Consider the following 25,493-nt stretch of genomic DNA (forward strand, 5'->3'; position numbering starts at 1 on the left):
GGACAGAATAAAGTGGAAGCATTGCCTTTCATGATCTGAACCCATTATGTGTTTTCATGCATTACTTGCAACACTGAAACTGCTGCATTGCACTCTTGGTTCAGCATAAAAAAGGAGGAAGGGAGGGAGAGGGGGGAAGTGAAATGTGGCAGAACCTTTAAAACTAGCTCACTTTTGTTTTTGCATGAGCTTTCATGGATATAAAACACTTCTTCAGTTGCAGATCAGCAAATGCTCAGCCACAGCCCTGAGATCCCTTCCATGTGTTCCATGGCTGCCAAGCTGTTTGGCACCCCTCACCCCTGCCCTGGCCTGCCCCCAGCATGAGAAGAATCACCATCTAGCTTGCACTGGATTTCTGCAGGAGCCTAGAACTGAAATAGCCAGCTTGGCTACTGCTGATGATAAGCCAAGCTATTTATGAGCCCTGCCTTAAGCTGTGCTATTTCAAAACCACAAATGCTACACTTGCTTTGAACTGGGAAAGTGCAGTGATGTCTGCTTATGTAAGTGGGGGGTTGACTGAGGACTGAGCAGTCCTCACCATGTTTCCAATCTCTGTCATTGCTTTCACCTGAATTAACTTATTTTCCCAGCAGGTTTAGATGCTAGTATCTATTTGCTTGCTTTGCCCCTGGCATTATGAAAGGCCATGCCATGCTGGCAAGGGCAGGGGAAGGTAAAGCTCTCCCACTCTTGCTTTATAGTTATTAACAGCACAGGAGGCCTACTTGGCAGGAGGCAGACCTGACATCCCTGTTGCTCTCAGGCCCACTGGCTTCTGCTTGCCACCAAGGACTTGAGCATTATGCTCTGTGTGTCTAAAGTAGTTAAACCTTTCCCTCTGCAGGAAATGGTTGCTAAAAAGTTATGTCCAGAGGTTTGTTAGTGCAGGAGAATCTAACCGAGTGTTTCATATTCAATAAAATAAGGAAGCTTTAAGAAAACAGAATAGTGTTTATTGTACATTGCTTTATTACACACTGCTTTAGCTATAAAACATGGCCCCTAGAAGATCCTGGAGTGAGAAGGCCAACAACGGAGGGAAACCCAGCCACAACATTCAGCCATCTTTGGCTGCAGGGTTCTTAGATTCTGTGGCTCTGCTCAGATTCCCGGCTTCCTTCCTCAGGACATTGAGCAGCGTCTGAGAACTTTCCAAGATCTAGGAAGCAGAAAAGGGACCACATTAGATTTCTCTTTACTTTGTACACTTTTATAATTGTGCCCACAACAATTTGGACATGAACCTGGTCATGGGCTTCTTTTGTTTCTTGTGTACCTTGTTCTGAAGTGTCTGTTTAGTGAGTCAACTGAGTCAGGGCTTAGCCCTTTCCTGCCTCCCTTCCGTTTGTATTTCCCAGGCCTAACCTCCCCCCCCCCCCCGGTTTAAAAAGAGAAAAGGTGGCCTAATAGATCTTGTTATTTGTTATTACTTAGTTTTAAATGTGAATGCACTTCTCTTGTTTATCCAGCTGCCCTGCAGCAGATGTGCCTGGCTGGCCCAGAAGCCTGCCCTCTGTCGACTGGCTGCCAGCCGTTGGGCTCCACCAGACGCTCGGTTATCAGATCTATTCCTCAGTTCATTTCCCCAGCCAGACTGGTCTTCTCTCCTCTGCTTGGCTGGAATGGGTCAGCCAATATTGGCTCCTCGATGCGCACCGGAAAATGCTGCTTTTCATTGGGTTTTCCACATTTGCTGCAATACTGGGAAAAACCATTGAAAGGAAACAGTTTTAATCTGCCTTTTTACTGATGGTGTTGTATTTCTCTGCTGCAATTCAGGCACAGATATGGGTCTCTGTGTGTGTGCGTGCTTTCTTGTAAAGCTGTCGTTGAGGACTGCATTTGGCCCCATATGGTCCACCTCTGTTTTGGAACCAAGGCTGCGTTCCCTCCAGATGTAGTTGGGCTGCAATTCCCATCATCCTGAGCCTGGAGAGCCAGTGTTGGGGGATTGTGGGAGATGCATTCCAGCAACCTCTGGGGGGGGGGGGCACACATTTTTATTAATTGGGCTCCAATGAAGAAGAACTAGGCTGTACAGCAGCTTCCTTGACCAAAGTCCGCTCTCTGAAGGCCCAGAGAGATGCAGAAGGGAGCCCTCCCTGACCTTCATGTAAGCCGCCTCAGTCTCTGCGATGGTTTTGTCGAACTCGTTCCGGGAGGCCATCTTGCGGGCCAGGTTCTCGTTGATGCGGGCCAGCCGCTCGGTGAGGATGCGGATGTCGTTCTGCAGCTTGGCCTTCTCCTCCTCCTCCTGCCGGATCTGCTTGTTCAGCTCCTCTCTCTTGAGGCAGAGGTCTTCGATGCCTAAGAGGAGCAGAGGGTCAGCAGGAGGCCCACCCAGACCCAGGGGGCTCCCAGGTGGGCCTCCTGTGTCCCTGGGGCAGGGAGGGCTCGGAACCTGAGGCTCCTGGGGCTGATCTTGTTCAGGAAAGAGGGCCCCAGGCATTACTTTGCCTGCAGCGGGGTTGCAAAGGACCCAGGCCGGGGTGCCTCTGCAGGAGGAGGAGGAGGAAGGCTAGGCAGCCCCGGCGCAGCCCCACCTTTCTGAGCCCTGGGCTGCCTGATCCAAACCGGGCAAGACAAGGCTTTGGAGCAGCATACTCTTAAAGTGCTACTATTCCACTTTGACTCCTCTAGCTGCCTCCTGTTGCATTCTGGGATTGGCTACCCCTCCTTAAAACTGCCAATCCCAGAATGCAACAGGAGGCAGCTAGAGGAGTCAAAGTGGAATAGTAGCACTTTAAGAGTATAGTGTGATAACCATCCTAGGCTCCCAAACTCCCAAAGGCAGGCTTCAATAGCCAGCCTCCCGGATGAATGGTGCCTGGTGGTGCCTCTCGAAGCTCTAACTGGGGAGCTGGAAGCCTGATGCGTCAAGAGCCACTGGCTTCAGCCCCTGGAGAGCCAAGGGCTTAAGGGCCTGGGCCCCTCCGAGGGAGGCCCGGCGCAGAAGGACCCCAGGCAGGCGGCCTCTTCCCGCTCTTCCCATCCCGAAACTCTCCCCGCCCGGCCGCGCAGTCGCCTTCCCAGCCACGCGGGGCCTGGAGACTACATCTCCCAGGGTGCCCCGGGGCCGAGGGCTGCGCCCCCTCAGGTCGCCAAACTCGAGCGAGGCCTGTGCCTCCGGGTAGGCCCCGTCGCCATGGCAACGCGCCGCCGAGGCCTGGCTCCCTCCGCTGCAGCCCTCCTCCTCACATTTCACCAGTTCGTTGTTGTAGCTCTGCAGGGCCGCCCCTTGCTGGGCCATCCCTCCGTCCCTCGCCGCCGGCTGTCCTCCCTCCTCCTTTCCCGCCCGGACCGACAGACGGACAGCGGGCTCCGCCTACGCCGCCTCGCGGCCCCGCCTCCTCCGCGCCAAGGCCCGCCCTCTGTCTGTCTCGCCAGCACCAGGCCTGCCTCAGAACCATGGCCCTCTCGGCCGCCTGGAACGCCCTCGGCACCGGCCTGGTGCCCCCCGCCGCCCTGGGCCTGGTGGGTCCCCCGGGCGGAGGAGGGACGGAGCCCCGGGAGTGGCCCTGGGGGAAGGAAGGAAGGAAGGAAGGAAGGAAGGAAGGAAGGAAGGAAGGAGGCCTCTCTCTGCTGCCCTGAGAGGAAAAGGAGGGCTCCTTCGCAGCCTGTTTTCCTCTCTGGCTCAAGGCTGTGGGATTCTGGGAGTCGGAGTGCGTTGCGCTGGGCCCCACAACAGACTCCAACTCCCAGAATGCCATAGCCTTGAGCCAGGATGCTGGAAAGCGGTGCCTTATTGCAGCCCCTGGAAGCACAAGGCTGTGGAGCCTCATTCTATGCTGCCTCCCCCTTTTCATTGCTGGGGTTCCCTTTGTGGGCCGCGTGGCCCTTGGGGTCCCTTCCTGGGGCTCCATGGTGCTGGGGACTCTACTTCCGCTGGGGCCAGTGGCCTTCAGGGCGGCCATGCCTGCCTCCAACCAACCCTCCATCTTGGAAACCTTCTAACGGTCCGCGTGTTGCTTTCCAGGTGGTTCCTCCGTCGGAGGTGGCTGAGCCCCCAGAGGAGAGCGCCCTGCGCGCCGCCATGGAGGTCCTGCGGGGCCACGGTTTGCACGCGGTGCTGGAGGAGTGGTTCCTGGAGGTGCTGCAGATGGACCTGCAGGGCCGAGTGGCCCCCGAGTTCTGGGCTGGCCTGGCGCAGCGGGAGAACGCGGCCACGGAGCCCCAGAGCGCCCTGCTGTTGCTGGAGGCCTTCTCCCTCCTGGGGTCCCGCCTGGCACCGTACTTGCGCAGCCTGGCCCTGATGGAGGCTTGGGCCCGGGAAGGCCTGCTCCTTGGGACGGGGGCCCGGCCCCTGCGGGAGAGGGTCCACGCCATGCTCCGGGCCATCCTCTTCTTCTCTACCCCGGGAGGCTTCCAGGAGACCCTCCGGCGCTTCTACGCTCGAAGCTTCAAGATCTACATGCTCCAGCAGCGGCGGCAATGGCAGAAAAGGAGCCAGGAGCCGCAGGAGAGTGTCATAGGCGAAGAAAGCGAGCAGGAAGGCCTGGCAGAGGGCATGGCGGAGGCCCTGGGAGGGGGCCGGAGGCCGTGTGCTGGGTGCGAGGAGGAAGAGGAGCGTTGCTGGTGCCCAGCCGCCATGGACCAGTTCCAGCAGCTCAATGACATTCTGTGGGTACCTTCCAGTGTTGGTCGATGGGGAGAAATGGAGGCGCTGTTATGGGCTCCACTTCTGGGCTGTGGGGGAGTTAGAACGCATGAGTTGGGGGGGCTTCCCCTTCTGGCAACTGACCCTCTGCCCTTGGTCCCTCCAGGCAGAAGCTGAACCTGCTTGAGCGAGTCAGTGCGGACGCTGTCACCAGTATCCTGCATCAGATGATTGAGGAGCGGATGGAGCGCAGGTGCCGGGGGGAGTACGAGCGCTCCTTCCTGAGTGAGTTTCATGAGGTGAGACAGAGGTCTCCTTCCCTCATTGCTCCCTGTGCCCATGCCACCCCTGGGGTGCTCTCTTCAGAACCATGGACACCTGGGTTGGATTTCCCAAAATGCCTGCCCTGTGACTGCCATGCCTCCCACCTCACCTTGTCCCATGCTCCCCTCTCCCTTGTCTCCCTCCCACAGTGGATTGAGAAGGTGATTGGCTGGCTCAGCCAGGTCTTCCTGCAGGGGGGCAGCGGTGCCCCTCCCAGCCCCGAGGCCAGCAGCACCCTTAAGCGTTGGCGCTGCCATGTCCAGATGTTCTTCTATCGGCAATATGCCAGCATGCGCATTGAGGAGCTCTTCAGCATCATCCGAGGTGAGGCTGGCAGAGTTGAGGGGACATGGCCCCAGGCCCCCCTTGGATCTCTTTGCTTTTTGGGAAGGTACTTTGGGGGACTGGTTTCCCCATCATCCCCTCCCCTCCTCAGCCTGGAGATCCTGAAGGATCTGTTGCTTGTCAGGCTGCTTTAAACAGAAATTACAAAGCAAATCACTACCTTTCGCAGCTTATGCTTTTTGCTTTTGGGGTCTGCAGATTTCCCAGAGTCCAAACTGGCCGTGGAAGACCTGAAGTATTGCCTAGAGAGGACCAACCAGCGGCAGCAGCTCCTGAGCTCTCTGAAGAGTGCCTTGGAAATGCGGCTTCTCCATCCCGGTGAGTAATTTGGCCCCGACTCATCTCTCACAGCTCCTTCTCTTGGAGGCTGGAGGATGTGGGCAAAGTGGCAGGTGGAGATTTTTCTTCTCCTTTTCTCACTATTCATAACTGGGCATTATCAGGTGAAACTGCTCAGTAGTAGGCTCAGGACTGAGAAACAGGAAGACATCCGCAGATTTAGTTTATGGGCCTCCCTCTTGGCGTGGCAGTCTTTAAGGCAGGATGGGAACTTCAGGGAGAAGGGAGAGATGGAGGATTGACGGTGTTGGCGAGCAGGAGCCAGAAAGGCAGGAAAGGACACGGACTAGAAAGGTAGAGGCATTGCTTCCTATCCAAACCAGCAGTCATTGGCCATGGGTTGGGCCTTGGGAAGCCTTCCTGCCCCCACACACCACTGTTACCAATTTCTAGAATGGCAACCCCAGTGACTTACCTCAGAGGTCACTTGTAGAAGAATGACAACCTATTTGACCTAGAAACTCAGAGCCTCTGTTATTCTCTTCCCACACCCTTGGCTTCCGTTTCTCTTCCGTGGGTGCTTCTGGGTAGTCATGGCTTCCAGCGCAGAGAACTAGAGCTCCCCCCCTTCCATTCTTGCCTTAGGGGTGAATACGTCTGACATCATTACCCTCTACATCTCCGCCATCAAAGCCCTGCGAGAACTGGACCCCTCCATGGTGATCCTAGAGGTCGCCTGCGAGCCCATCAGGAAGTACTTGCGGTGAGTGGGGCTTGGTGGGCCCTTTGTCCCACTACAGTGACCATGAGTAGCTCACACAAGCAGCAGAAGGTTGTGAGCAACACCAGTTTGATATTGGGCTGCAAGCAGTTACGTCTCCCTCCTCCCAGAACCAGGGAAGATACAGTGCGGCAGATTGTGGCCGGCCTCACTGGTGATGCTGAAGGGTCAGGCGACTTGGCCAATGAGCTTTCCAAGGCCGATCCGGTGACTCTGGAAAATGGCCAGGAGAGCGATGATGATATCTCTGATCCGGAGGACTGGGTACCTGATCCGGTGGATGCCGACCCAGGTGAGTCTCTCCTGCTTTGAGCCCTCACCTGGAGCCCCAGGATCTCCAGGGCATAGGAGCCTGGGGAGGTAGGGATGGCAAAAGCAATCTTGGCATTCTGGGCAGCAGCAGTTCCCATGGACGCCCAGGGGTCTTGGTGCTCAGGGCAGCAGAGCTAAGAATATCTTCAGAGGTGGTGTGGATTTTGGATATTAAGGTGTGCAGTCCCTATTTGTCCCTGAAGCAACAGCAGCTGTTGGCCCAGAGGTGGGAGGCACAACAGTTTCACTGGCCCCTTCCCCTGTCTGTTTCTCTTGCAATTGCTGCCTTTCTGTTTTGCCAGGCAAGTCAAGTTCCAAGCGCCGCTCCTCAGACATCATCAGCCTCTTGGTGAGCATCTATGGCAGCAAAGACCTCTTCATCAGCGAGTACCGGAATCTTCTAGCTGACCGGTTGCTGCACCAGTTCTCCTACAGCACAGAGAGGTGAAGAGGGGCAGCCTGCTTCTGGCTGATGGAACTGGGAAAGCTCCCAAGAGCTGTCCAGCTCCTACCAGCTCCCCATGGAGATTTGCTGGTGCCAGGGGGCAAGGGCTGGTTTTAGGACAGTCTTTGCTGTCCCCTTCCACTGCTGGCACTCTCCTCCTCCCAGCACTCTCTGGTCTGGGCTGCTGCTTCTTTGCTTAAATGAGACATTTGGTTTCTCTCTGATGCAGAGAAATCCGAAATGTGGAACTGCTGAAGCTGCGTTTTGGGGAGGCCCAGATGCATTACTGCGAGGTCATGTTAAAAGTAAGTTGTTGCTCTTTGTTGGTGTGGACAGTTCAGTTCCTCCTTATCCTCTCTGGAATTTAGCTGGGAGATGTTTCAGCCCTGTTGTAGTGAATGATGTCTCCTCATCCTAGCTTTTCTGTTAGACATATTTTGCAGAAAGGTATGGTGGAAGCCAGAAAACTAGAGGCCCTTTCCCTGCTCCCTGTTAGTCTGTTTGGCTCGACCAGTTGGCCAATGTCATGTCCTGCATGGCCCTTTCCTCCTTGCGCCTCAGGACATGGCAGACTCTCGCCGCATCAACACTAACATCCGAGACGAGGAGCAGAAACTCCCCGAGGAAGAAAGGCCCCCCTTCAACCTGACAGCCACCATCCTCTCCAGCGAGTTCTGGCCACCGCTGAAGGAAGAGAAACTGGAGCTGCCTGAAGAAATCAAGGAGGCCATGAAATCCTACTCCAAGAAGTATGAGAAGCTGAAGGTATGGGGCTCTTGTTGGAGAAGCTGGTGGCTGTTACCTCTCAAAATCGCTCCGCTGATCCCCACAGCTTCTGGCCTTCTTTCCCTAGTATCTTGTTTACCCGACAAAGAGTATTTGTGGTAACAGTGTGGTAACGGGGATGGGGGTGTTGAGAGCAGTTGTGTCATGGTCATCTTGAACGTGAAGGCCCCGCTTTGGTTTTCTCAGCCTGCCATCTAGGCTCTGTGGCAGTTTCTGAGGTAACCCTTGCCAGCTGCCCTGTTTACCTTCCCCAGCAGCGTGAGGCAAAGAGGGTTGCTCAACATCTCTCTCACTTTGCAGGCCATGAGGACCTTGAACTGGAAGCCCCACCTGGGCTTGGTGAACCTGGAGGTAGAACTGGCGGACCGCACCCTTGCCCTCTCTGTGTCGCCTGTGCATGCTGCCATCATCTTGCACTTCCAAAGCAAGGGTGAGTCTGTGGCAATGCATGCCATCTGTCGGGAGAAAGAGGAGGAGGACGCCTCCCCTCATGCATAGGGGAAGCGGGATTGGCACAGGGAGGCAGAGATGGGCTGCAGGAAGGAGGCAGAGGAGCTTCCCACCTCAGCCCCATGAGATTCCTTGAGCATACTTAGGTGCTGGCACTTCCCACATGCCCTGCCCTCTTCCACAACCACACAGTAGCAGCAGCAGCTGTCACAGAGGGTCTCCCCCCCCCCCCCAGGCTTGACTCTGCTTCCTCCATGTTATATTTACAATGTTCCCATTCCGGTCCTTCCAGATGCCTGGATGCTGGACGAGCTGAGTGAAGTGCTGAAGGTGCCCCTGACCTCCCTTCGGCGCAAGATGACCCTGTGGGTGCAGCAGGGGGTGCTGCGGGAGGACCCCCCTGGCACCTTCATGGTGATTGAGGAGGAGCAAAAGGACCGGCCGGAGAAGGTGGTCTTGATTGACAGCGATGAGGAGGGCGACTCTGCCACGGCCTCCCAGGCTGACCAGAAGGAGGAGGAACTGCAGGTGCAGCCTTGGTGCCCCCTGAATGGTGGCTGGGGGGGAGGGCATAGCGGGCATGTGTGTGTGTGTTTGTGTTTTCCATCTTGCCAGGTGCATTGTAGGGGGGGAGCGGTGGAGGGCAAAGATACAGTCAGACTGGGACAGACCCTCCCCATTTGCCTTTCCCTCTCCAATGTGGAACCACGACTGGGGCATCCTTCTAGCTTGGCAGAGACATCCATTCCCGAAAAATATGTTCCACATCATTTCTTGTTTTAGAGAGTGTACACTTCAGCAAAGCCCTGAGTGTGTATACATGGGCATGTGAACATATCTGTGTTTCTGATAAGGCCATCTCCCTCCCTCTTCGGCACTGCAGGTGTTCTGGACGTACATCCAAGCCATGCTGACCAACCTGGAAAGCCTCTCCCTGGAGCGCATTCACAGCATGCTCAAGCTCTTTGTGATGACAGGCCCCATGGTGACCGAGATCGACATTCAGGAGCTGCAGGGTTTCCTCCAGAAGAAAGTCCGGGACCAGCAGCTCATCTACTCAGCGGGTGTCTACCGTCTGCCCAAGAGCGGCAGCTGAACGTCGGTCCCTCTTCCGGACCCCCGGCGGCTCCCCCTCGGCAGTCCTGTGGTCTGGCCCTCCCACGCTAGCATTGTGGCAATGGTGGCATGGCAGAACGAGCTCAACAGCTCTGGAGACTCACCCTTCCTCCGATCCTGGGAGCAAATACCAGGCAGCCCCTCTGTGAGGGTGCATGGCTGTGGCAAAGACTCAGAGAGACAGATGGGGGCCCCCCTCTGTTCATGCTTTGTGAGGTGGAGATTTGGGATTGATCACACAACACATCAGTTTGATTTGTTGTCTTTATTCACAATAAAAAGTCTTGCATCCTGTCACATGAATTGCAGTGGAGCTTTTGTTCAGTTCTGTCACCAGGAGGACCAGCCTGGCTCTTGGATGGAGGCCCTAAGGCCAAGAGGGGCTGTTTGTTGCTGCTGCTGTTTCTGGACCACTGAATTGCATCCTTGCCATCTAATAGGTCATCAGGTAGCCAGGCTAGCCCATCAATTGAGCGCAGAAAACTACGGATGCAGGTAGGAAAGCAAACACAGTGGAGGCACAGGGATGTGTGCTGGACCCCCTGTGTGATCATTTTGTCCACTTATAAAGAGCTTAATGTTTTTTAAGTGCTAATTGATGCTGATATGTGCCTTCAAGTCAACTCTGACTTATGGCGACCTTACCCTGGGATGATTTTGATATGATTTATTAAAAGGAGGTTTGCCTTTGCCTTCCTGTGGGGCTGGGAGACTATGACTTGAACCAAAGACCAGCCTGTGCAGAGAGTAGCACCCCTTCCTTCCTTCCTTCAGCTGCATGTTCTGCTCCTTGCTGGGAAACATTCTGGGCACTGTGATGTCACAGCCTGTCCTGGAATCCTGTGTGAGGCTCTGCCCACCTGGAGGCTGGCCTAGCCAGCTTTCTCCTAGCCAGGCTGGCTCCCCGGAGGGTGTAAGGGATCGGGCAAAGGACCCCCATTATGCAACTGGCTTGCCTATTCTTCCTTAGCGTTGTTGCTTTGTGTTCATGTGAGTCTTGCGGCTGGCTCTGCTGCTCCTCTTCCTCCCGCTGTGGGGGATCTTTCCACCCACCCAGCCACCCCCACCATGGGAAAGGTAGGGTGCTACTGTGGACCATGTTGGCATGCTGCTCCATCCTGCCCAGGATGGTCTGCAGGGAATGGCAGCAGCAGCTCCAGAGCTTCAGAGCAGGGGTTTTCCCCAGCCCTAACTGGAAATGCTGGGGATTGAACCCAGGACCTCCTGTGTGAAAGGCAGGCCCTTTCACATTGGGCTGTGGCAATGGTAACTGAGCAGCCATTGCAATGCCTTCAGACAGCAGATTCTACCTGTAAGCTCTGTGCTGCATGGAGAAGCATTCCTTTTGCCTTGGGGCTGGTAGGAGCCGGAGCCAGCAATGGAGGGAGAGGATGCCTTGCCAAGGTGCTCAAGGGAATGTTCAGTCCTCCTCATGCTAAGTCAACAGAGAGATGTCAGAGAGAGTCCCACAGGAGGGTTGTTACCACTGGAACGTCCCTGGTCAAGACTTGTAAGGCCTGTTGAGCAGATGGAAGGAATGCCCAAGAGAAAGTGTGAAATAGCTGAAAGTCTATTTTGGTGGAGAAAGCAGGGAAGGAGATGGGGAAACCTCTCACTGGGTGTCATGGTTTTAATTGAGAGCTGATTCCTCTGCTTTTGCTTTCCAGTGAAAATAAGCAGAGCAGAGATACCTCACGGTTTTGATCTTCCGTTGAACGGTTCAAATGAAGGAGAGACAGAAGACAATGATATCATCGTCCGAAGAGCTGTGCGGAAGGTGAGCAAAGGGATTTTGTTCTTTTGCTAAAAGCCCGCTGCTTGTGGATTGGCACCCAGCTGGGGGTTGATCCATAATGCAGGACAAAAGAGGTGGGGTGTCCTTACAGTTGCCCTTCCCTTCCCCCAGGTTGCATTTTTGGGTGGCCAGCAGCCTGAAACAAAAGAGAACCTCCCCCCCCCCCGAGGAACCCCCTCCCCAGATACAGGAGTGGCATCTCCTTCTTAAATACACATTTGTACAAAGGTTTTACAAGGTCTGACTGGGGATATTCTGCAACATTTCTTTGCAGACTCTCTTAGATGTGCATTATTTTTTATGCGTTATGCTCCGTATAAATAGATGCACCGACTGTGTCTCTCTGTGTCAAAAGAGAGCCAAGGCAGCCGATAGTCCAGCCCAGTTCTCTTGTGGCTGCAGGCCAAGGAGAGGGGCACATAATTCACAAAGTTCTGATTATTTCCGACAGTATCCAGAAGATTCTGAGGACATAGGCATTGGGCACCGGCAGGCCTCAATACGAGGTAAGGCACCTCCACAGCCCCACACTGGCACTGTAACTGTTCAGGGAGGTTCTGGATCATGTTACCCTTCTCCTGTTATGGGGCAGCGGTGACAGACGCAAGAGGCATTCCTACCTCTGTCACTAAAGTGGGGAGGTATGGGGAGACCTTTGGCGCCAGTGAGACAGGATTGCACACAGAGGTGGTGCGGGGAACTATGAAGGTGTGGGAAGTTGTATCTGACCATTTGTTTTATCTAGTTTTGGGCAGAGAAGGTGTTTTCATCCTTGCCTTGAACATTTAGTTATTTATTTATTGGAATATTTCTATTAATCTAAAGATTTCAGGGTGGCATACAATAAAATCAACTTCATCACTTTACAAGAATACTAGCAAAAATGTTTAGAAGAGGGTGGTCCTTTTTGGAAGGTTTTTAAACAGAGGAGAGGTAGCCAGCTGTGTCAAGGGGTTGGATTAGATGGCTGTGGTAGTCCTTTCAGGTTCTGTCATTTTGCAATTTCATGTGAAGCAGGTGCCCTCAGGACTGGGCCAGGGCCTCTTTTTGCAGTTTCCATACAGTCCAGGAGAGGAGGGACTGAAGGGTCTTCTGCCTTTTCCCTCCCTCCCTCCCTCCCTCCCTGTGCTTTGCATTGCAGTGTCGCCAGTAGAGTGCAACTGCCCTGAGGTGCTGGCCAAAGGCACTCTGGTGGTCATTGTGGCTGCCTTGGCCTTCCTGGGCTTCTTTTCCACCACGATTTTCCTGGTGGTGGCCATCTGCATTCTGCGCCTGGTGGAGAAGCAGAAGTGAGTGGGTGGCCCTCCAAGAGACCAGTTGGGCTATGGGGGGGGGGGCGCTTATGGTTTATGGACCAGCGGTGGGGGGGGGGGTGGCATTGGTGACACAGAGGCAGTTGTGCTTCTCTGAGCAGTGAGGTTCTGTGGCCCCCTTCTTGCTCACAGGCACTTTGTTCCCTCTTCCTTTTGATTTCAAGGAAAAAGGAGAAGGAGGAGAAGCCGGCCCGCTCTTCGCACCGGAGACTGCTCCCTCCTGTTCCGTAAGTGGATCCAAACGAGGCAGGGATGGCAGGGGCTTCCTGGTCACGAGGAAGGAAGTGTTGCTCTTCCCTGTGTTAAAATTTAGCACAATGATTTGCCCTCTCTAGATTCTGGGTTGGTAGGGGGACACTGCATGTAAAGGGTTGGTGTGTGTGTGGGAGTGAGTCAGTGAGTGCCTTTCAGCCCCACTTGTTGTAGCACAAGGGTCCTCTCTGTGTGGTTGCAGGCCCCCCCGCCCGGAGCATACGTACATGACGGTGCAGCCTTTGCACGGATATGAACGGCTCCACCCAGCCTCCCCGTGAGTACCAGAATGCCCTGCTCTGCCCACCCTCACTGCTCCAGAGAATCATCATTTTGACCAAAGATGAAAATTACACCTAATTCTCATGAAGCAATTGTCCAGTTTGTGCCACAGTGCTGCACTTCCCCCCATCACAGTAGCACCAACTGACTGGTCCCTGATTTCTGGGGACCACATGAAGCCCCCCTGGGACTGTACGATTAAATACTGCAGGGGCTGTTGTGTCATCTGCTGAACACAGACTAACACCGTTGCCACCCACTGGAGAAGTGGTGTTTCCTCCCATCCATCCATCTCTTTCTCTGTGTGTGTGCATGTCCTTTCAGGCGGGCGGCACGAGGCATCTATCTGAGTGCCAGTGAGCTGCACCCTGGTCCCAGGTGAGTCAACCGGCAAGACAGGAAGGGAAGGTGGTGGGAGAGGGTGGCAGTCTCATCGGCACCTGGCTCTCCAGAAGAGGACCACTAGCAGTTCTTATTTAATTTTATGTTTCTCAAAATATACTGCACTGCCTGGGACACGGTCCCCCTCCTTGCCCCCTCCAAAAACAGACACCTGGGCCCAGCCATGGGGTGCTTGTGGGGCTGAGTGCAGCGCAAGGTGGGAATTGCTTTCCTGCTTCGCTGTGGCTGCCACATCCTGTTTTTCATTCCCCTTCACCACCACTGCCCTCGCTTTGTGATTTCAGAGTCCATCGGGAGAAAGGTTACCAGAGTGCCAGCGTGACGCCACCAGGAGCCAAGTCAGTAGGAATAAGAATGGGGAAGGCCTCTTCTTTAACAAATGGCTTGATTAATATCCTGCCTGTCTCCCATGCTGGGAGCCAAGGCAGTTTCTTTGGGTGGCATGCAGAGTGTGTGGGAAGGGAAGGCAGGCGAGCTGCACCCAGAGATTGGAAAATGGGACTGCAGGGCCCTGCATTTCCCAGCTGGAGTGGCTGCTGGGAGCTGTAGGTGAAGAAATTAATGTTTCCGAGCTCTGGCAAGGGGGCAGACCTCCCCTAGCGCTTCCCAGATGGAAATGGAGGGGCACACTTGCTTCCCCCCCTGACTGCTTCGTCATCTCCCCTTTCTAATGGCTCCTTCATAGGGACCTCAGACAGCTCTTGTACCTTGCCTGTCTGCAGTGTTCATTGACTGGAGCTCCCTGCTTTTCCTCTGGGGCCCCTCCTGTACCTTCACACATGCACAGGGGGCTTCTTTTCTTTCCAGGTCTACTCCAGAGAATGAGTATATTGGCCCTGGCCCAGCACCATCTCTTTCCACGTGAGTAGTATTGCTATGTATTGTATATGTATTATCCTACTTGAGAGTATGTATTTTCCCTGGATGAAGATTAACCTTTCATTTTGAAGCCAAGCCCTCCCTCCAGTCCATCTGCCTTGGTCCAGGCCTCGGAGGTAGAGGAACTGCTGGACCTCTTACCCTTTCCCTCCACCACTCCCTTCTCCTTCTGTGTCATGTCTTTTTAGATTGTAAGCCCGAGGGCAGGGAACCGTCTAACTAAAAAGATTGTATGTACAGCGCTGTGTAAATTTACAGCGCTTCATAAATAAAGGCTAATAATAATAAATAATAATAGAAGTCCCTGAACAACTTTGGCTCAGGCACGTTCTACTGTGCTGGGTTAAAGGGGTCTGGACAAGGGGCCTCCTTGGTCCAAGCACATTGCTTTCCTGCTCTCTGAGCCTGGAAAAGTTGGGGGGGGGGGTTCAAAAAAGGGTCCTCTTCCACACTTGGGTGCTGCTCTGTTGGGCCGCTGTGTGGCTGTTAATTATGGTGTGTTTAGAGGTCGGGATATAAAAACTGAAGTCTGTGTTGCTTTTATAGCTTAGAGCACCCATATTCTACAGCAGTCTGCCACTGAACTCTTGGTGCTGGGGAGGCCAGAAGGGGCATAGTAGCCTTCATGGTCTGATTACTCTGCCACGCAGAGATGCCTTACACTGAAACATTGCTTTCAGGAACTACAACTCTCAACCCTCCCCCCCCCCCAGTCAACATGGATACTGTCTGTACTCGTTGGGAAGGATTCTGGGGATGGTAGTCCAGAAAGTAACTTTTCCAATAGGCCAGCCACTCCTGGAGAAGGCAGGCCATTTGCTCTAGCTCATAATCACCCTCCTCTCCTTTTGCTCTTTCAGGCCCCCTTTGGACAAATCATACACAAGTGCAGATAAGACAGGTTCTCAGTAAGTGTGGGGCCCTGAATGAGGAGATAGGGTTGGGGGTTAAAATAACCAACCTGGGACTTCCAGCCACCAGAACCAGGAAGGCCATTGGCAGCTTGGGCTCCTGCCTCTGGCAGCTCAGAGTCGTACTCATTGGTCTTGCCTGCGAAATTGGGGTCCTGTTTTGTGAGCGATGCTGCCACCCAGGTCTACTTTTGGACTTCTCTTTTACACTTCCTTCCCAGAACTGGAAGCATTCAAGACACTGTGAGGTCACCGCTGCTGTCACCAAAAGGGTGAGTGAGCACTTCCTGCTGAAAACGAGGTGCTTTGGGTAAATGGGGGTCCAGAGAGTCCTGTGCCCAAGGAACGAATTGGCAGGATTCATCCTCAGTGGCTTTCTAAAGTGTAGTTCTCCTTGGCCTCTCAGCTGGTGGGGAACAGTCTTAACTTCTTTTGCTCTTCCCCTTCCAAAAATCAGCAAGCGCCAAATCTCAAAGGCTCCTTTTCCGACTCTTATTTCCTTTTACAGGCGTGACAACCATATTTATGAAGAAGTGGAATGAAGAGAGTCACCAGCCGGGTGGACGACTTGCTGTGAGAACTTTGCCATGGAGGCCTCAAACGACGCGAGACTAGCTCCAGCAAGCTGGGCACCACCTGGGCAACCTCTTGGCCTTCCTATTAAAGCACACATTATTTTTTCCCTTTAACGAGTTTGCAGATTTCTGGCTTTCAGGGGTCACTTTCCATGTTTTTAAGGATTGCTCCCCTCATGCCTTTGGATTCTGGGAGATGGTTCTAAGCTACAAGCCCCAGAATATGCAGATTTCTACCCACATGAGAAATGTGGGACACATCTCAAGATGCTCAAAAGATGAGTAAATGGTTTAATTTTCCTGGATTCAGGAGCCTGCATATTCCACCTGGGAGGGAGCACGCGCATGGCGGTGCCCAGAGCATGGCATCTTTAAATCAAGATGTAGGATTTGCAGTGGGTCCCTCCACTGACAAAAAGAAGGGCAGGTCAAGATGTTTCAGTAGACCTTTTATTCAGAACTGACCATGTGCCCAACTGAAATGAAATGACCAGGTCAGGGAAGCCTTGGACTAGGTCAACAACATCCCTTTGAAGGTTCTAGAGGCCGCTGGAAGGCTTCTTCCAAAATGGACCCTCCCAGGAAGTTTTTCTTCCTTTCACCAGCCTCTGCTTTGCTTGTGGTTTTATTTTGGTGGCATACGCATCATAAAGCGCTGGAGGGCAGCTTGTGGGGCAGCCTTTTCCCTCTCTCTCTTGCTGTTCACACATTTATCTGTTTGGAGCTGCAAAGGCTGAATCCCACTTTTTCCCCTCCTGGGCTTTATTGTATTGTTTAGTGCAGAGGTGCTTCTGGAACCGGACACCAAAAGTCTGCTTTTGTCCTCCTCTCCTTCACCGTCTTCCCAATGCCAACATGGGCTTAGAAAACCCTAGCAAGGCTGAGCGCAAGGAGGAAAAGGAAGGCATAAAGAAGTCTTTGCAGAAGCTCTGTGAGCAGGCACTTAGTTTCGGCTCTCCCTGGGTCCAAGGTATAGGCATTTAAAAGCAGTCATAGAAGTTTGAAAAGACAGGATGCAACATTAAAACTTCCTCACTTTAAAATAATGGGAAACCTGGGAGCAGAGCAAGTGACCCGAGGGAGCCCTCCGGCCGCCCAAGCCAGGCCCTTTGGGCTCCTGCTGGACAGAGCCGCTCACTCTGGCCTCCCACCACAGTTTATGGCCATTAAGGTATTTGTTTGTTTGTACCCCGCTCTTTTCCCAAGATGTAGTAGACGTGTTCTATTTAAGCCAGTGTACTTTGGTCCCATATCTCAGCGGTGAAGCGCAGATATTAAGGGTCCCAGATAATTACAGGGAGGGCGAAGAGGGAGGATTCGTGTGACTGTTGTACGTAGAGAGAGCTTTGGAGCCCCTTTGGAAGGAAGAAGTTGGCAGCAGGTGCTTTCCTCATTGTCCAAACGCATCTGAGGAAGTAGATTCGAGATCTAGGAAAGCTGCTGAGGGGCCACAAGAGCTCTCTACAGACTCACATGGGTTCTGTGCCTCCTTGTGTTTGGGGTTATTACAGACTGCCTTAGTATACGGTTCTCATTTGTTTGGCCGTGCGAGGTTTGCCCTGACTTAGGCTGCATCCACACTGGAGGAATAACCCGGTTTTAACTCCTTTCTGGCTCAAGGCTATGGAATTCTGGGAGTTGGAGTTTGTTGTGGGGCCTTCCTTAAGCTCTGCTCTGCTCTGAATTCCCTAGCCTTCAGCCAGGGCAGTCTCAAAGGATATGTAATATGTCTTGTCTTTATTTTGTTGTTATTCGGCCTGGCTTTGCTCAGTCTGCCTCCTGTTCTCTTTGTTGAGGGAAAAGGGACACATTTGGGCCGCGTTTCGTGAGGAGGCCGGTGTGTGTTTTGTGGCGTTACTAGGGCGCCTTGCCCGAGGCTTCTCCTGAGGCGCTGGGCCGCGTTGCTAAGGCAGGCCTTGGTTACCGCGTCCTCCGCAACCGCCTCGGCTTCTACGCTGACGACGCAGCCGGGCCGGGCCCTTACGCAACGGCGCTGGCGTAGCTGCGGCCGTTACTCTGCGCACGCGCGCTGCCCCTCCCCTCCTTCCCCGAGAGGGAAAAAAAACCAACGGGAGCCCGCCATCAATCATTCAAACCGACCAATGGCGTTTGGAGCCGTTTGGACGTCGGGCGCCGCGCGGAGGGGAGGCGGGGCCTACGGTCGCGCGCCCCAGAGGCCCCGCCCCCTTTCTTGCGTCTCCGTATAAAAGGCGGGTCCGTTGCCTTGACGCAGCCAGTTCTCCGCAACCGCCGCCGCCGTCTGCCATCTGCCTCGCGCCTTACAGCTTTCGACGACAACAACCGCCGCCATGAGGGAGATCGTGCACCTGCAGGCCGGCCAGTGCGGCAACCAGATCGGCGCCAAGGTGAGGGAGAGCGAGAGAAGGGGGCGCCTTTCCCCGAGACCCTTCCCTTCTCCTTCCCCGCCTTGACCTCCGTGTGCCTCTCCCCCCCTCCCCCGATGCTTTGCAGTTCTGGGAGGTGATCTCGGACGAGCACGGCATCGACCCCACCGGCACTTACCACGGGGACAGCGACCTCCAGCTCGAGCGCATCAACGTCTACTACAACGAGGCCACCGGTGAGTATAGGCTGTGGCATTCTGGGAGTTGGAGTCTGCTTCGAGACAGAAAAGGAGGCGTTAAGCCTTCAGCTCTGGGCCCCGCAGCAGACTCCAGCTCCCAGGATGCATAGCTCTAGAGGCCTCCAAGCCTTGGCTCCCAGCATTCCTGGCTTGGAATTAGGGGACCTGGAGTCCAGCCAGAAGACCAAAACGTTTGGGAACCCCCGCGTTCCTCTGCACATGCTCCTGGGCAGCTCTCCGCTTGCCAAGCATCTCTGCGGGGAGAGGAAGGGCGATGTGTCTCTTCCCCAAAAGCCAGGCCTCGTGGCCTGGGGAGCTAAATTGGGGGCATGCAAGGCACCAGCGAAACGCTTGCTCTGCTGGCTTCTAGAAGGGGCTTGGCCTGAGCGTTTTGGGGAGCCTCAGGGCTTCCCATGGGGGGGGGGGCTGCTGCTGCTGCGTTTGTGGCCCCTTGGCTTCTAAGAAAGCTGAGGGGTCCTCCTCTGAGGCTGCCCTCTGGGAGCTGGACATTGGCCCCAGGACAGCGTCTGCAACCACTAACCCTTGTTTCCTCCCCCAGGCGGCAAGTATGTCCCTCGCGCGGTACTGGTGGACCTGGAACCGGGCACCATGGATTCTGTGCGCTCCGGCCCCTTTGGGCAGATCTTCCGGCCAGATAACTTTGTCTTTGGTGGGTAACAAGGATGGGGAAGGGAGCAGGACTGAAGCCCACAGGCCCTTTAGTGGGAAAGGTGGGTTGAAGGGAGTGCCCATGAGGCAGTGCTAAAGTCTGCTAAACAGTCACCAACACTGCTGTGGGTGGCATAGCACACTTGCCCATTCCTTTTTTGCCTGCTAAGTTTAAGTTGGCAGAAAAAGGCTCTTGGGTGCAACAGAGATGAGTCTTGTCTAGATGATGGCGATGATGATGATGATGATGGCGTCTTTTAAAAATGGGGTCAGGAAGATAGTTTGTTAGAGACTCCCAATGGCTCCTTGCCAGGACTCCGTTTTAGATCCTGTTCCTGTTGCCAGGGAATGCCTTTTGCGCTTCCCTGAGGTGTGCCAAAGCACAGGGTGTGTCAGCCTTGGCAACAAGGAGCGGCTGGCTGGGAGCTGCCTTGGCCTTTCGGCCCTGGCAGCCCCACCAGGATTTGCATGAGCTCATGGCCTTAGCAGATGGCAATCTCCACTCTCCAGATAACGCCTGTCCTGGAGTGCGCCTGCAGTTGCTCATGCAAGTGGTCCTTGTGGTGGTCTCGGGTCTCCCTTGGGCCAGAGAAGCCCCTGACAGGCTCCCCCTCCTGCTGCCACTTTCCCTTCCAGGTCAGAGCGGAGCTGGCAACAACTGGGCCAAGGGCCACTACACGGAGGGGGCTGAGCTGGTGGACTCTGTGCTTGACGTTGTCAGGAAGGAGGCCGAGAGCTGCGACTGCCTGCAGGGCTTCCAGCTGACGCACTCCCTGGGGGGCGGCACGGGTTCGGGGATGGGCACCCTCCTGATCAGCAAGATCCGAGAAGAGTACCCCGACCGGATCATGAACACTTTCAGCGTGGTCCCCTCCCCCAAAGTGTCGGACACTGTCGTGGAGCCCTACAACGCCACCCTCTCAGTGCACCAGCTGGTGGAGAACACGGACGAGACCTACTGCATCGACAACGAGGCCCTCTACGACATCTGCTTCCGGACCCTCAAGTTGACCACCCCCACCTACGGAGACCTCAACCACTTGGTCTCTGCCACCATGAGTGGCGTGACTACTTGCCTGCGGTTCCCCGGCCAGCTCAACGCCGATCTGCGCAAACTGGCCGTCAACATGGTCCCCTTCCCTCGCCTGCACTTCTTCATGCCTGGCTTTGCCCCCCTCACCAGCCGCGGGAGCCAGCAGTACCGGGCCCTGACCGTCCCTGAGCTCACCCAGCAGATGTTTGATGCCAAGAACATGATGGCTGCTTGTGACCCCCGCCACGGGCGCTACCTGACTGTGGCGGCGGTCTTCAGGGGGCGCATGTCCATGAAGGAGGTGGACGAGCAGATGCTGAACGTGCAGAACAAGAACAGCAGCTATTTCGTTGAGTGGATCCCCAACAACGTCAAGACAGCCGTTTGCGACATCCCTCCCCGCGGCCTCAAGATGTCCGCCACCTTCATCGGCAACAGCACCGCCATCCAAGAGCTGTTCAAGCGGATCTCTGAGCAGTTCACAGCCATGTTCCGCCGAAAGGCCTTCCTGCACTGGTACACTGGAGAGGGCATGGATGAGATGGAGTTCACGGAGGCCGAGAGCAACATGAACGACCTGGTCTCCGAGTACCAGCAGTACCAAGATGCAACCGCCGAGGAGGAGGGAGAATTTGAGGAAGAGGCAGAGGAAGAGGCTGCTTGAGGCTGCTAGCCATTGGACTTTATTTGTCTCAGACCTGTTTTTACGTTTCTTTGTTCCACTCTTCTTCTTTCATCAGTGTCACCTGTCTGGTGTTGTACAGGCATTAAAAACGTTTTCACCCTGCATTTTGCCTCCGTAGTAGTTCATCATAGTAGGCCTTTCGGGTGCTGTTTCCAAACGTTAGAGCGTAGTTGTGCCGGATAGCTGGGGGGAAATGGTGCAGAGGAAAGTGAGTCAGCGGCTGCCTGGGCCCAGGCTTGTTGTGCTTGATTGTGCTTGACTTGTAGCAACACGGCAGGGCTCAGGGGTGTATTGTGTGGGGCAGGGGAGCCCCTGGGAGGGGAAGCAAGCACTCTGTCCTCTGCTGCAGATCAAGGAATTTGTGGCAGTGAGCGGAGGAGTGGGTGCTGTCATCCCACCTGGGCTCTACTGGGGATGAGTGGTTCTTAACTCACTGGAAGAGACAGAAGAATTGCTTGGCCAGGGTTTCAGGCCATCGTTCTCTGCCCGGGTAAAAACAGGTATTTGCCAAATGGCTAATGTTCCTGAAAGGGAAAGTATTAGCATCTTGTTTGGCATGGCATCAAAACAGTCTTATGGCAGCTTAAGATGTTACTCCCTGTATCCAGTATTGATGACGAGAGGGAGCTGGAGCCTTGGCTGGGATTAACAAGCACAAAAGACTGTCCTCTATGCAGTATTTCAGAGACAGTGGCAGGCTGGCATAGGGGCATTACAATACCTGGGGTCTTTTTTTATTCTTAAGGGTCTTGAGCGTAGAGCTTTTACAGCCTTTGCAGGGAGTACGCAGTGAGTGCTTAAAGCACCCTCATCTTCCTGGAGGATTGGGGCTAAACGTCTGGAAGGTGCCCTGGTCTCTGTGGCTCTGGTGGAGGAGCCTGGCCAGGGTGAAAGCATGGCGCTTTATTCTCTTAAAAAGACTAGTGTCCTTGAGCCTTGTTTTTAAGCTACCTTTAGTGTGCCACCTGCCCTGTTTGGCTTGCATAAAAGGCTTGCTTGCGTCTGGCAGGGAGGGGGCAAGCAGTGGAATTTCCCTCTGCCATGGTAGTGAGTCAATGCAGCCGGCAGGCCTGGCAAGGGTAGGCCCTGCAAGGGAGTGTTCGTCTCTCTTTGACTCACTTGGCACAAACCCCGTATAGAACGGCATCAGGCCGCTGCTCCTGTAGATCTTGGTGTTGGGCCAGTAGGTACGTGGCAGCCGCTGGCCAAAGCAGTACATGGGGCTTCTCAGCATTTCCTGGAGATGGACAAACAAGTGGGGGGTGTAGGGGGGTAGTATTTTACCTTTATTTCATGGGGGACTCAGGAGCTGCAAGGTTGGGTAGCCAGATGTCTCCCTTAAGAAGGGCAACTGTGGGTCGGCTCCACAGAACTATTTTGTCCAAAGCTGTGTGAGCAGTTTTCCTCAGACTGGTCCAAGGAGGCCCAGCCCCATGACATCCTCCTTACCTGGTTTCTGTCAAATTCGGTCATGGCTTCCTTTACTCCATCCAGGTAATTGACACCCATGATCCAGGTGAATCGTGGGATGAATCCTGTGTACCCTGGGAGGAAGGGGACAAAGGTCCGTTCTCCTGGGTACACAGCCATGGAATCATAAGAGTTGGGAGAGACCCCTCCAGTCCATCCACCTTCTGCCATGCAGGAAGGAACACTCAGGCCCCTAACCATGAGGTGGGTAGATGTGGCAGGGCTCTTTCCCTGCTGCCTACCTGAGATGGCTTTCCTCTGGATGAGGTTGGGCACGTCCATCTTGGGCGTCCGGCCAAACCGTTTCACATCCACTGTCTCTGTCACTGGCGGCAAAGGGACGCCTTCAATCCTTGTTGGCTAAAAAGCAAACGTAAAACAGGTCCCATGAGGGCCATGTGAGTTTGGGAATCACTCAGCCTTCCTCCAGCATAGCCAAAGGTAAGGCATGCTGGGAGATGCAGTTGAGCATCGTCCAGGGGGGCTACGCTTGGCATGAGAGGCCCCTTGGTGGGGAGAGAATGCTGGACTGGACTGGAGAGCCTTGACCCAGCATGGCTGCACCTGGGTTCTTAGGGGACATTGCAGGGTAGAATGAGTATCATATATTGCAATATCTCATCAGATTCAAATAGGCTGCCAATGGCACAGTCGTGTGCCTGTTTATTTGGACCTGAATCTCTCGGTGCCCCAAGGGAACCAGGGGACTGTGGCCTTCCAGGTGTTGGACTACAGCCCCCATCAGCCTGGACTTTGGCTCTGCTTTCTGGGGCTGATGGGAGTTGGAGTCTCCACTCCTGGACCTCAGGAACCTTGCAGAAAGAGGTGCTTCTGCAGCCTAAGGGACAAGGGGCTTCTCTCTGTGGAGGTCACCCCCAAAGGGTGCTGCCCCCATCAGTCCTGGAGACACACACCTGGTCGGTCCCAGGGAGGCAAGGGTTGCCCCTCCAGCCCTGGCCGCAGATGAGGGACATTCCAGCATCGCAGGTGCCCCTGTCCTGCTCCTGGCCACAGACCAAAGCCACATCAGGGTGGCACAGGGCCTTCCGGTCGCCTTGCCCCGAGACCAGCTGGGAGCCGGCCGTAGCCGCAAACTGCCTCCAGCCGGGGCCGCATGCCAGGCGGATGCCCGGGTGGCAAGGGGTGTATTTCCTCTGCTCCAGGAGCTGTGCTGCGCTGGGGTCTGTCCATCTCTGAGTCTGGGCTCTGGGAATGAGGGGCCGGTCTTCTTTGCCTGGAATGGGAATGCAGCCGTGGTAGGGCACAAAACCTGGGGAAAGAGAGAGAGAAGAAGGGAAACAGGCAAGCAGAGGGGCAATTGCATGAGTTTGTGGCAGCAGCCCTGGGGTTAAAGCCTAAGCCCTCAGAAAGCTGTGGCATATAATGGAAGAAATAAGCAAAGTGGGTTTCCTTCTGGGCTTTCTGGCCCAGAGATGGGCTGCAAGGAAGTCATTCCCTCCCTCCCCCCCCCCAGGATCCGTTTTGGGGCCTCTGGCATCCCATGGGCAGAAGGAGCAGCCCCAAAACCTGAAGGGCCCCCTCCCTGCATTGAGACAGTTGGGGCAGCCCTTCTGCCACCTTCCACGGAAAGAGGAAGCACACTCCGCATGCCTGGACTATGGCGCTTGTGGGGTGCCTTCCTTTTTGGGGAGGGGGCTGTGGGAGCGGGAGGGCCCCATCCACGCGCGTTCCCTCACGGTGCCCACCTGTGTATCCAGGGATGAACCTTTGGTACTGATCCATGGGTTCAGGCGCGGGGGGCTGGCGGCGGCTGAAGTCCTCAATGAACTTGGGCCTGCGGAGGGGGGTCAGCACTGAGTAGGGGCTCTTGGCCACTTCTGGGTCGGTCAGGATCTGGTTGGTGGTTCTGCCGTAGGTCTTCCCAACCTGGTAGCGGACCTGCGGGTAAAACCCCCCGTAGCTTGGAGGGAAGGGGCCAGAGGGTGTCCTTCAGCAAAAGGAGTGGGCCCACTTCCAGACTGCACTCCTCAAACCCAGTCCCCCAAGGCTTACCCAGGGATGTAGTAGGGCTCCTGAGGGAAGAGGCTGCATCTCTGGGCAGCAGCCATCCTGGGTCACTGGTGCTGGGTGGCAAAGGCCAGGGCCTGAGGTCTGGCTGGCTGGCTGACCATCAGCCTGGTCACCTGGGTGACCATTGTGAGGCCTCCCCCTCCCCAATCCCTCTTCAAGGGGCCAAGACTGGCTGAGGCTGAGCCAGTTGGGCTTTGGCCTGTCCATCGCAGGGAGATGGCCAGAGGCCCTCCAAGGGAGGAGGCGGCCCCAAGGCCCAGTGGCCAGAGGTTCAGGGGCTGAGAGGGACTGCCTCTAAACATGGAGGCCTCTGAGGATCTCTGCGCAGGGGAGCAAAGGAGGCCCTGCCTGCAGCAGAGCCAAGGAAGGGGGCTGGGAAGGGGCTGTTCACTGGGGAGGGGGCTGTCCGGTGGCCTTCCTTCTGGCCAGAGCAAGGGAGAGAGGCCCCTTGAAGGCCGGCGGCGCCCCAAGGTTCCGCCCGGTCCGCGTTTCCGGGGGAAGGCTTCCGGCGGCGCACCGCCAGGACTTCCTGCTTCCGGGCCGAGTTGCCAGGTGAGTGGGAGGGGAGGGGAGGGGAGGGGAAGGGGCGGCCAGGGACACGTCAACAAACAAACAAACAAGAGGGGAGGGGCCTCTCTCTCTCTCTGTAAAGCAGAGTCGCCCTTCCCAGCAGCAGAACTGCAGCCCGGTCTCCTTCGAGAGGCGCCTGGAAGGAAGGGAGGCGCGCAAAGGCAGGCAAAGCCCCGCTGGCCGGCTCCGCGGAGGCCTCCTCCCCCGCCCTCCGAAGCCCGCAGCGTTTGTGGGCCTCTGGGTCTCTTTCGGCGGAGGCGGGGCGTTGCTGTCCTTTGCTTCCCCAGGCATTCCTCTGGCTCCACGGCTGTGGGATTCTGGGGCCCAGGGCAGAGGAAAGCCGAAGGCAGGAAGGCAGGCAGGGCCACAGCCTACTCCAGCCCCCAGAATGCCCGAGCCTAGGGCCAGGAAAGAGGTCTCTCGTCTGCCAGAGCTCCCAGGCCCCTTCGCTTGGGGGGCTCCTCTGCCAGGCCAGGGGGGGCCCTTCCTGCCTTGCCTCCTTCCTTGGGGGAAGGAAGGGGGGCTGCGGTGGTGGTCCTGGGAAAGGAGGGCGCAGAGGCCTCTGAAAGGCAGGAAGACCGAGGCCTCCTTCCTGGGATGC

At 55.4% G+C, this 25,493-nt stretch overlaps 7 protein-coding genes across 12 annotated transcripts in view; 5 read left to right on the plus strand and 2 right to left on the minus strand.

The window, feature by feature from the left end:
- Positions 1-944: 944 nt before the first annotated feature.
- Positions 945-3,325, minus strand: SSNA1 (SS nuclear autoantigen 1). The gene is made up of 3 exons (XM_089534609.1): positions 3,205-3,325; positions 2,114-2,313; positions 945-1,165 (listed from the first exon to the last, which is right to left on the minus strand). Exons 1-3 carry the CDS (start codon positions 3,254-3,256, stop codon positions 1,064-1,066), a joined length of 354 nt encoding a protein of 117 aa, XP_089390735.1. The 5' UTR covers positions 3,257-3,325; the 3' UTR covers positions 945-1,063.
- A 6-nt stretch (positions 3,326-3,331) lies between these two features.
- Positions 3,332-9,738, plus strand: ANAPC2 (anaphase promoting complex subunit 2). 2 transcript variants are annotated; one of them, XM_089534599.1, is made up of 13 exons: positions 3,332-3,526; positions 4,011-4,626; positions 4,770-4,902; positions 5,077-5,251; positions 5,471-5,590; positions 6,197-6,314; positions 6,443-6,624; positions 6,947-7,088; positions 7,319-7,394; positions 7,651-7,854; positions 8,176-8,305; positions 8,618-8,853; positions 9,209-9,738. In XM_089534599.1, exons 1-13 carry the CDS (start codon positions 3,415-3,417, stop codon positions 9,419-9,421), a joined length of 2,457 nt encoding a protein of 818 aa, XP_089390725.1. In that variant the 5' UTR covers positions 3,332-3,414; the 3' UTR covers positions 9,422-9,738. The 2 variants fall into 2 exon arrangements, with proteins under 2 accessions (XP_089390725.1, XP_089390724.1); XM_089534598.1 differs by having other exon boundaries at positions 3,332-3,480; positions 3,983-4,626.
- A 966-nt stretch (positions 9,739-10,704) lies between these two features.
- LOC149307890 (uncharacterized) lies at positions 10,705-12,547 on the plus strand. Its single transcript, XM_089536827.1, has 4 exons — positions 10,705-10,753; positions 11,109-11,218; positions 11,688-11,742; positions 12,378-12,547. The coding sequence occupies exons 1-4, from the start codon at positions 10,705-10,707 to the stop codon at positions 12,527-12,529; spliced, it is 366 nt and encodes a 121-aa protein (XP_089392953.1). The 3' UTR covers positions 12,530-12,547.
- Positions 12,548-12,702: 155 nt separating this feature from the next.
- On the plus strand, positions 12,703-15,940 carry LOC149307891 (uncharacterized). The gene is made up of 8 exons (XM_089534610.1): positions 12,703-12,776; positions 13,004-13,078; positions 13,408-13,461; positions 13,770-13,823; positions 14,293-14,346; positions 15,225-15,272; positions 15,497-15,547; positions 15,784-15,940. The coding sequence occupies exons 2-8, from the start codon at positions 13,029-13,031 to the stop codon at positions 15,815-15,817; spliced, it is 345 nt and encodes a 114-aa protein (XP_089390736.1). The 5' UTR covers positions 12,703-12,776; positions 13,004-13,028; the 3' UTR covers positions 15,818-15,940.
- Positions 15,941-16,861: 921 nt separating this feature from the next.
- The window catches only part of EXD3 (exonuclease 3'-5' domain containing 3), a 64,813-nt gene continuing 56,181 nt past the window's right edge, over positions 16,862-25,493 (plus strand). Inside the window, exon 1 of one of the 2 annotated variants that reach the window (XM_089534596.1) lies at positions 16,862-17,021. The gene's annotated coding sequence lies outside the window, so the exon portion shown is untranslated. Of the gene's footprint in view, positions 17,022-24,856; positions 24,875-25,493 lie in introns of those variants that run through there. The other variant, XM_089534593.1, reaches the window with a different exon arrangement.
- On the plus strand, positions 18,089-20,925 carry TUBB4B (tubulin beta 4B class IVb). Its single transcript, XM_089534607.1, has 4 exons — positions 18,089-18,216; positions 18,323-18,431; positions 18,994-19,104; positions 19,740-20,925. Exons 1-4 carry the CDS (start codon positions 18,160-18,162, stop codon positions 20,798-20,800), a joined length of 1,338 nt encoding a protein of 445 aa, XP_089390733.1. The 5' UTR covers positions 18,089-18,159; the 3' UTR covers positions 20,801-20,925.
- Positions 19,739-24,879, minus strand: CIMIP2A (ciliary microtubule inner protein 2A). Of its 4 annotated transcripts, none has more exons than XM_089534604.1 (7): positions 24,305-24,879; positions 23,998-24,190; positions 23,206-23,525; positions 22,534-22,651; positions 22,271-22,365; positions 21,941-22,058; positions 19,739-21,004 (listed from the first exon to the last, which is right to left on the minus strand). In XM_089534604.1, exons 1-7 carry the CDS (start codon positions 24,527-24,529, stop codon positions 20,916-20,918), a joined length of 1,158 nt encoding a protein of 385 aa, XP_089390730.1. In that variant the 5' UTR covers positions 24,530-24,879; the 3' UTR covers positions 19,739-20,915. The 4 variants fall into 4 exon arrangements, with proteins under 4 accessions (XP_089390730.1, XP_089390728.1, XP_089390732.1 ...); XM_089534602.1 differs by having other exon boundaries at positions 23,206-23,561; XM_089534606.1 differs by having other exon boundaries at positions 23,998-24,212; positions 24,305-24,460.

The sequence above is a fragment of the Sceloporus occidentalis genome, unplaced genomic scaffold (genome assembly GCF_023333645.1).
Source record: "Sceloporus occidentalis isolate IW3139 unplaced genomic scaffold, rSceOcc1.0.p SCAF_8, whole genome shotgun sequence".
Classification (NCBI taxonomy): Eukaryota; Metazoa; Chordata; class Lepidosauria; order Squamata; family Phrynosomatidae; genus Sceloporus; species Sceloporus occidentalis.

Excerpts from the sequence above, each read along its gene's own strand:
- SSNA1 (XM_089534609.1), bottom strand. The coding sequence starts at position 3,256 with ATGGCCCAGCAAGGGGCGGCCCTGCAGAGCTACAACAACGAACTGGTG. Across the intron at positions 2,314-3,204 it reads CAACAACGAACTGGTGAAAT|GCATCGAAGACCTCTGCCTC; the intron begins GTGAGGAGGAGG and ends TGCTCCTCTTAG. Across the intron at positions 1,166-2,113 it reads CTGAGGCGGCTTACATGAAG|ATCTTGGAAAGTTCTCAGAC; the intron begins GTCAGGGAGGGC and ends TCTGCTTCCTAG.
- ANAPC2 (XM_089534599.1), top strand. The coding sequence starts at position 3,415 with ATGGCCCTCTCGGCCGCCTGGAACGCCCTCGGCACCGGCCTGGTGCCC. Across the intron at positions 3,527-4,010 it reads GGAGCCCCGGGAGTGGCCCT|CCCCAGAGGAGAGCGCCCTG; the intron begins GGGGGAAGGAAG and ends AGGTGGCTGAGC. Across the intron at positions 7,089-7,318 it reads TTCTCCTACAGCACAGAGAG|AGAAATCCGAAATGTGGAAC; the intron begins GTGAAGAGGGGC and ends TCTCTGATGCAG.
- LOC149307890 (XM_089536827.1), top strand. The coding sequence starts at position 10,705 with ATGGTAACTGAGCAGCCATTGCAATGCCTTCAGACAGCAGATTCTACC. Across the intron at positions 11,219-11,687 it reads TCCGAAGAGCTGTGCGGAAG|TATCCAGAAGATTCTGAGGA; the intron begins GTGAGCAAAGGG and ends TATTTCCGACAG. Across the intron at positions 11,743-12,377 it reads CCGGCAGGCCTCAATACGAG|TGTCGCCAGTAGAGTGCAAC; the intron begins GTAAGGCACCTC and ends TTTGCATTGCAG.
- LOC149307891 (XM_089534610.1), top strand. The coding sequence starts at position 13,029 with ATGACGGTGCAGCCTTTGCACGGATATGAACGGCTCCACCCAGCCTCC. Across the intron at positions 13,462-13,769 it reads GAGCTGCACCCTGGTCCCAG|AGTCCATCGGGAGAAAGGTT; the intron begins GTGAGTCAACCG and ends TTGTGATTTCAG. Across the intron at positions 14,347-15,224 it reads CCAGCACCATCTCTTTCCAC|GCCCCCTTTGGACAAATCAT; the intron begins GTGAGTAGTATT and ends TTGCTCTTTCAG.
- TUBB4B (XM_089534607.1), top strand. The coding sequence starts at position 18,160 with ATGAGGGAGATCGTGCACCTGCAGGCCGGCCAGTGCGGCAACCAGATC. Across the intron at positions 18,217-18,322 it reads GCAACCAGATCGGCGCCAAG|TTCTGGGAGGTGATCTCGGA; the intron begins GTGAGGGAGAGC and ends GATGCTTTGCAG. Across the intron at positions 18,432-18,993 it reads CTACTACAACGAGGCCACCG|GCGGCAAGTATGTCCCTCGC; the intron begins GTGAGTATAGGC and ends TTCCTCCCCCAG.
- CIMIP2A (XM_089534602.1), bottom strand. The coding sequence starts at position 24,529 with ATGGACAGGCCAAAGCCCAACTGGCTCAGCCTCAGCCAGTCTTGGCCC. Across the intron at positions 23,562-23,997 it reads GTTCATCCCTGGATACACAG|GTTTTGTGCCCTACCACGGC; the intron begins GTGGGCACCGTG and ends CTCTTTCCCCAG. Across the intron at positions 21,005-21,940 it reads CTATACGGGGTTTGTGCCAA|CTATCCGGCACAACTACGCT; the intron begins GTGAGTCAAAGA and ends ATTTCCCCCCAG.